This window comes from Manacus candei, unplaced genomic scaffold (genome assembly GCF_025592945.1).
Source record: "Manacus candei isolate 608988 ecotype Guabito, Panama unplaced genomic scaffold, ASM2559294v1 h1tg000153l, whole genome shotgun sequence".
Lineage (NCBI taxonomy): Eukaryota > Metazoa > Chordata > Aves > Passeriformes > Pipridae > Manacus > Manacus candei.
In genome coordinates, this window is record NW_026138201.1 from 3,724,800 (window position 1) to 3,732,952 (window position 8,153).

The 8,153-nt window shown below is 46.2% G+C and overlaps 1 protein-coding gene across 1 annotated transcript; it reads left to right on the forward strand.

Moving 5' to 3' along the window:
* The first annotated feature begins 2,386 nt into the window (after positions 1-2,386).
* Positions 2,387-7,925, forward strand: MED21 (mediator complex subunit 21). The gene is made up of 4 exons (XM_051772520.1): positions 2,387-2,477; positions 2,573-2,687; positions 5,042-5,142; positions 7,273-7,925. Exons 1-4 carry the CDS (start codon positions 2,436-2,438, stop codon positions 7,447-7,449), a joined length of 435 nt encoding a protein of 144 aa, XP_051628480.1. The 5' UTR covers positions 2,387-2,435; the 3' UTR covers positions 7,450-7,925.
* Positions 7,926-8,153: the final 228 nt, after the last annotated feature.

The following is an 8,153-nucleotide window of genomic DNA, read 5'->3' on the forward strand; positions in this document are numbered from 1 at the left end:
TAATACACGTTAGGTTTTGGGTCCGCCGGCTTGTGGCTTGGCTTCTTAGCTCAGGAGCACGAAGGAACCCCCCCGTCTCAGTTTACACACGCAGGCAAATAAAATCCTTACTCCAACTGTGCCATTGGGAAAACACTTGGGGCAGATTGTTTTGTATCGTGGCTGCACCCACAGCATCACTGACAGGGCTGAAGAGGGAATTTTCACAAGGACATGTAGTGACAGGACATGGGGAATGGCTTCAAACTGACAGACAGCAGGTTTAGATTGGATATTAGGGAGAAATTCTTCCCTGGGAGGGTGGGGAGGCCCTGGCACAGGTTGCCCAGAGAAGCTGTGGCTGCCCCATCCCTGGGAATGTTCCAGGCCAGGTTGGATGGGGCTCTGAGCAACCTGGGCTAGTGGAAGGTGTCCCTGCCCATGGCAGAGGGTTGGAATGAGATGGTCTTCAAGGTCCCTTCCAACCCAAACTATCCTGTGATTTTAAGAAAGAGGAAACTCCTGGAGGTCTCCAGCCCAGCTGGTCCCTCAAAGCTGGCCTATGGCCGACACTAGATCAGGTCAACCACCATTTTGCCTCCCCTTGCCTACAAATTCCCAAGAGCATGGAGCCCACAGCCTCTCTGGGTGTCCTGTATTGCACATCTTGATTTAGGAAGCCCCAAATATTTTCTAACTTTCAGCCTGGCCCTCCGCATGCTGCCAGCTGCGAAACACCCCTGGTAGTCAGGGGAGATAACCTGTGGGAAGGCTGGCATTGTGCCCAGATGTCAGAGATAAGAAGGAAGGGGTTTAAGTGCTGAATGACCATCAGTTCATTCCCGGGCAGTACTGACTGGCACATGTGGCATTTATTCTCCAACCCTTGGGCACAGAGGCCAGGTGGTGGCTCTAAGCTGTCTCCCTGGGGATACCACACTCTGGCTTTTCCCTGATGGATGTGATTCCTGCTCATTTTGGGGCTGGAGTGGGGCACCCAAGCGCTGTTGCTGCTTTTAGCCGGGGCCAGAGTGACTGCTGTACAGCAAAAGCTGCCCCTGCTGTGGCATGCCAGCTTTCTAGTGCCGGTAACAGGACCACAGGATCAATTAGGTTGGAAAAACCCTCTGAGATCATCGAGTCCAACCTTTGACTAAACACCATCATCTTGTCAACCAGATCACAGTACTGAGTGCTGTGTCCAGCCTTTCCTTAAAAACCTCCAGGGATGGCGACTCCACCATCCATTCCAGTGTTTAATCACCCTTTCTATGAAGAAATTCCTCCTGATGTCCAATCTAAACCTCCTCTGGTGCAGCTTGAGGCCATTTCTCCTTGTCCTGTCATTTTCTACCTGGGAGCAAAGCCTGACCCCCATCTGGATATACATCCTCCTGTCAGGGAGTCGCAGAGAGCCATGAAGCTGGAGAGTTGGGCTGATTCCAATGGGATGAGGTTCAACAAGGCCGAGTGCCGGGTCCTGCACTTTGACCACAACAACCCCCTGCAGCAATACAGGCTGGAGACAGAGTGGCTGGAGAGCAGCCAGGCAGAAAGGGACCTGGGAGTTTGGATTGACAGGAAGCTGAACATGAGCCAGAGTGTGCCCAGGTGGCCAAGAAGGTCAATGGCATCCTGGCCTGGATCAGAAACGGTGTGGCAGCAGAACTAGGGAAGTGATTCTTCCCCTGGACTCAGCACTGGTGAGGCCACCCCTGGAGTGCTGTGTCCAGTTCTGGACCCCTCAGTTCAGAAAGGACATTGAGGTGCTGCAGCAGGTCCAGAGAAGAGCAACGAGGCTGGGGAAGGAACTGGAGCACAAGTGCTATGAGGAGAGGCTGAGGGAGCTTGGGCTGTTCAGCCTGGAGAAGAGGAGGCTCAGGGGAGACCTCCTCACTCTCTACAACTCCCTGACAGGAAGGGGGACCCAGGTGGGGGTTGGTCTCTTCTCCCAAACAGCTATCAGTAAGACAAGAGGACATGGTCTTAAGCTCTGCCAGGGGAGGTTTAGATTAGATGTTAGGAAGAAATTTTTTCCAGAGAGGGTAATCAGGCATTGGAATGGGCTGCCCAGGGAAGTGGTGGATTCTCCGTCCCTGGAGGTTTTTAATATGAGACTGGATGTGGCACTTAGTGCCATGGTCTGGTAACCGCGGTGGTAGTGGATCAAGGGTTGGACTTGATGATCTCGGATGTTTTTTCCAACCCGGCTGATTCTATCATTCTACGATCCTATGATAAGGTCCCCCCTTGAGCCTTGTTTCCCACTCAGCCGCGCCTCACAGGACGCACCGCAGGGATTTGGGATTCTTTTTTTTTTTTTTTACTCGAACGAAGGCGTTCCCGAGGGAAATCCCCGGGCTGGGATGAGCGGTGCCCGCACACACACAGTTCCTCCTCCGGGCGCGCAGGGGGCGCCGCGGCGGGCGGGGCGGGGCGGCCATGGCGGGGCGGCCATGGCGGACCGGCTGACGCAGCTGCAGGACGCGGTGAACTCGGTGAGGCGGCCGCGCTCTCCCCGCGCTCCCTCGGGGCTGCGCCGGGCGCTGGGGTGGGACGGGGTAATTAACGCGGTGCTAATTGCTGCCGGCAGCTCGCAGACCAGTTCTGTAACGCCATCGGAGTGCTGCAGCAGTGCGGGCCCCCTGCCTCCTTCAGCAACATCCAGACCGCCATCAACAAGGACCAGCCCGCCAACCCTACGGAAGGCAAGTCTGGCTTGGGCATCGGGAGTGCAGAGCCCGGGCTCGGCCGACAATCAAGGCGGGAGCTGGGGGAGTGATGGAGGTTAAGTCGCTTGTTGCGTAAGATTGTGGCAGCAGAAATGCGGTTTTAAGAGCCAGCGAAGCATCACGATGTATTTCTTGTGCTGCTGTCTGTGCAGAGGCAGAGCAGCTCCACAGCTCTAAACTGCTTCAATACGACTGTGGAAACACGTTGTTAGCGAGCTGCCCATGACTTCCAAGAAGCCTTTTTAGAAAGGATTTCATAAAAGGATCTCATTAGTTCTATTGAATCACGAATGAGGTTAAAATTCTCTATGTTATAAACCTTTAATTACTTGTGTTTGTCTGCGTATCATGGAATCATAGAAGGTTAAGGGTTGGAAGGGACCTTAAAGATCATCTCGTTCCAACCTGCCATGGGCAGGGACACCTTCCGGTAGACCAGTTTGCTCCAAGCCTCACCCAGCCTGGCCTTGGACACTTCCAGGGATGGGGTAGCCACAGAAATTAATTAAGGAATAATGTCATGTTGAATCTCCCCACTGGCATTTGTGGATTTATATTTACTATTTTTTTGGAGAGACTAGAAACTGATCTAAGGCACTGTCATGGTTTAACCCCAGCTGGCAACTAAAGACCAGGTAGCTGCTCTCTCATTTCCCCCTGTACCGAGGGGAGAAGAACTGGGTAAAAAGGGCAAAACGTGTGGGTTCAGGTAAGAACAGTTTAACAATGGAAGCAAAATAAAATGTAATCTCATACTGTACCACTGCTAAGAAGAACATTTACCCTGTCCCAGCCAAAATTAGAACAGGCACTGAAATTGGGAAGCAAACTAAAAGTTCTCTCTGATTCAAGAATTTCAAATAATGAATAACTGTGTTATTCTAGTCCTGGATATTTTTCCTTATTTTCTTTTTTTCCTCTTTTCTTTTTCTCAACAAGAAAATGTTACCTATATCTCAGATTAGGATTTTTCATTAGAACATCAGGGGAGACGGGTTTGGAGGTCTTTCTAGGACAGTTGAATTTTGAATTAGTTGGAAGAGCCAGCTGGAAGGCTTGTTTGCTTCCTTAAAACTCTTTACAGGTAAACCCAGTGGTGACCTTAAGTTTTAAATGGATGTATTGGTTTTGTTGTTGTTGGGAGCTTTTCTTAGGTTAAAGTCAAGTGTACCTTTGAGAATGTTAATCTCCTCTGTGGAATTTTGCCATTACAGTGTTTTCTCTCTTGCTTCCACAAATCATTCATGAACCAAGCACATAAAGAAATATATAAAGTCTTAAATTATAAATTGAAAAGGACTAATTCAATGTTTTAGCAGTAGTAGTGAACTGAATTCAAACTGAATGGACACAATTCCATATGGAAAAGTTTTGTTTCTGGCTTAAGGTACCTTTACTAACAATTCTTTCAGTGATATAGGAGCTAAATTAAGCTCTGTTATAAGCTTCCAGTTTTTTTCCACTTCTCAGGGGCAACTGAACTTTCTCAGTGGCAGAATAGGAATTCTTTTTTCTTTAGATTAAAAAATGTCAAATTCTTTCTCTAGTGATCGGTGTTTAATGTGATTTAAAATATCTGTTTGAATCACTGTCTTTGTTATTGTTCTTTTTTTGGTAGTGGCAGATTTCAGGGCAGAGATTGAAAACTTAAATGAGTTTTGAGCTAATTCCCAGTACTTAGTGCAGTCACTAAAACAGTCAATACTGGTATTAGTGATTTCTTAACTGGCTGATGGTGATGGAGTTCTGGCTATTTTCTCATCTGCACAAAACCCAGCCCTCTGTATAACTAGTTACCTTGTTTAATATAGGATTGGAATGAAACTGCCTTCCTCTTCCCAAGGGAACCCACAAGGAAGATGGAGAGAGACTATTTCCAAGGGCCTGGAGTGACAGGACAAGGGGCAATGGCTTCAAACAGACAGGGAGCAGGTTTAGATGGGATATTAGGAAGAAATTCTTCCCTGGGAGGGTGGGGAGGCCCTGGCACAGGTTGCCCAGAGAAGCTGTGGCTGCCCCATCCCTGGAAGTGTCCAAGGCCAGGTTGGATGGGGCTCTGAGCAACCTGGGGATAGTGGAAGGTGTCCCTGCCCATGGCAGGGGGCCGGAACTGGATGATCTTTGAGGTCCCTTCCAGCCCAAATTCAAACCGCTCTGTGATTCCATGACTCCAATATGTTGGAGTTCCCCTCAGTGGTGACCCTGCTGTTTCCTTCATCCAGGATAAAATTTTTAAGACCTGCATCCTTCAGTCTAGCCTTTCCTGTGCTGTGTGTGTAGAGCTGTGCTGATTCCCAGTAATTCTGTGCCTTCCCCTCCGTGTTTCCTAGAGTATGCCCAGCTGTTTGCAGCCCTGATCGCCCGCACTGCCAAGGACATCGATGTGCTCATAGACTCCCTGCCCAGCGAGGAATCCACAGCGGCTCTGCAGGTAAGAGTGTTCCTAATTAAAATACCAGAACATTCCCCAAGGCAAACTTCTGCCTTTTTTCCGGTTTTAAACACATTTTTTAGCCTCTAGGCCATGTAATCTTGAAAAAGGATTTCAATACAAGCCTGACTTTTTCATGAGAGTGGCCTGTGAGAGCTTCGTAGGCTTAGTGCAAGTACTGCACTTGCATCTAGTTCTAAATAAGGTTATACTCAGTGAGAATATTTTAAACTTAGTTTTCTGTTAAAAGCATTTTTTTTAACATTCTGTCACTGGAAACTGCTCACCTCAGCTGTTCAAATATTAATAGATCAGATGCAACAATACTTATGTCTTGGGGGTTGTTTTGGTTTTTTTTCCCCCTTGGATAATGTTTCATGTTTCTCTTGCTCATTAGGAACACATTTCATTTTGTAGCTGCAGAGCCCACACCTTACAGAAGCCTTTTGTTCTTCTACAATGTTTCTGGTTGTTAAAGGGTTTGCTGGTTATCCTTTAAGCTCTGTCACAAAACAGTTCTTTCACTTTTCAGTTCTCCTTTGGACCAGCCAAACTTGGGTTTTGTTGTGGTAATTTTTTTTCTGTTATTCCTACAGATCTTGCCTGTTAAACAGCATATTCTTATTTCCTTTTTGACTGTTTACATCAAGTATTTTCTTTTTAGAATGGAGCAGGGATGCAGAGTGCTGTTTCTCTGACAACCCTGATGATCACCCGAAAGCTTTACACCAAGCAGAAATGACTTGACAGTGGCATCACGTTTGGTTTTAAACAGGGGAGGTGAAATTTGGAGATGTTCCTAGTCACAATAATTGCTGAACATACTAATTGGGCTCGTTAACACTAGCATCATTTCATGGAACTGCATTTTTAATAGCTGAAGGTGGAATTCCTGCTGCAGACAGATTACAGGCTTCTCCCATGATTGAGCAGGGTCTGATCCAAGTGACAGGAAAAGCAGGATGTTCCAGAAGGAGAAGCTGGTTATCCAGTAGGGATATGCTTTCCTTAGAGGTGACACTTGAACAGTTTCTTGCTCTGCTAATGCAGAATTTTATGTCACAAGAATTCCCATCTCTTTTGTTTTGGGATAAGTTAGCTTGGATTCTATTACTTACTGATTCCAGTTTTGATTTGTATTTTCTGCTGCTTAGTTTGGTGCAGTATTAAAGATAAATATTCTGACATTTTTCAAAGAAACAGTTTTGAAGGTGCTTGAAACGCTCTAAAATGTGATAGATAAATACTTGGCAGAACTATTTTTATTTTTTTTAAACTAAGATTGTCTTGGTTTGTGTTTCATATCTGAGGCTTGTCTTAAATGATAAGCTCCTCCAGTAGCTCTCAAGTCCTTCACTCCTGTATTAACCTTCATTAAAGACATCAGTGTTGTAGAATAGGAGGTGAATTTGTGGATAAGAATTTGCCACTTCATTTAAACCTGGCTTTTTAAAGACCTGCAAAACTACTTGGAAAAAAATACCAATTTGAAAGTATTTAGCTTTGCCTTTTCTGATATCCAGTTAGAACAAGTTTTAGCCATTTTAAATTTGCTAGATATTTTAAAGTATTAAAATACTTTGAAGCTAAAATGTTTTATTTCACTACATTTTGTCTAAGTCAAAAGCAGTTTGGTTCTGAAACAGAATCTTGAAGAAAGAAAGGTTGAATAATACAGTTCCATGTGAAATATGCTATTTAATAATACAGTTCCATGTGAAATATGCTATTTAATAATACAGTTCCATGTGAAATATGCTATTTAATAATAGAGTTCCATGTGAAATGTGCTATTTAATGAAAGGTTTAAGGAAGTTGTGCTGCCATCTTGCTGAGCACCTTTCAGTGAGGGAGTGGGGAAGGGGATAAATACTCCTCATCAGAAAGGCTGTACTGAACCAAGTGATGATATGAAGCAGCTAACATTTCCATTTAGGTTTTTTTGGTGTTTATTCCATGTGGATTTGCACAGTTTTAGGCTGCCAGGCCTCACAAGCTGCTTTGAAGTCGTTAGTGTGTAATTCAAGCACTAAAAGAGAATCTTTCTTTCCCTGGGAGCTGTTCCTTGAGCAGCAAAGTCACGTCGGTGTCCTACTGCAAATCCTTACTTTTCCCCCTTGTTTTTCTAAGGCTGCAAGTCTCTATCGGTTGGAAGAGGAGAACCACGAGGCGGCTGCCCGGCTGGAGGAGGTGGTTTACCGTGGGGATGTGCTGCTGGAGAAGATCCAGAGCGCCCTGGCGGATATCGCACAGTCACAGCTGAAAACCAGGAGCGGCACCCCCAGCCAGCCCCTTCCCGAATCCTAGCGCCAGAGGGCAGCGTGGCCCTGCCAGACCGCCTCGGGAACACCTCTGGATCCACCGGGAATGCAGCAGCAGCCCGTGGGACTCTGCTTTGTCAAAGCTCAGACTGCAGGTTCTGTGTGGGAAACACTTCTCCTACGGGATCAGTGGTGCTGCTCTGGAATTGGGTGTATTGATGGATGTTTCCTTGCCTGAAAATATGAATTTCTGAGCTTTCTGTTCCAAACTTGTATAGTTATGGTATGCTTTTTGTAAGGCTCACGCAGACACACTTGAATTTGCCAGAGTTCCATGGGGACGGTGCTGTGAATGCAGTGGTGGCCATCTGGTTTAATTAACAAGAATGGTAATTAAACATTGGTGTGACTGATGGGCTGGTTCACCACCCTTTACAGAGCAAGCGAAAGGGAAAGTAAACTCTGATGTTTGCAGAATAATTGGCATCTCATTTACAAATAAATAAACCTGCAGATATCTGATACTGGCGTTTATTATTGTTTGTAACTCAAATAGGCATTTGACTCCCTTATTGCCACTGATAGGCTCTCACTTCCTTGTGCCACATTTTCCTGGTATTCTGCATCCTCTGGTAGCTGGAGAGTGCCTCTAAAGCAGACAGGGATCAGGAAGCAGTGGATGACTGGGAAGAAATTAGCAGTGAGGAAAATAACTCCTTATGTAATGTTGCTTTTCCATGTGAGCAGTGG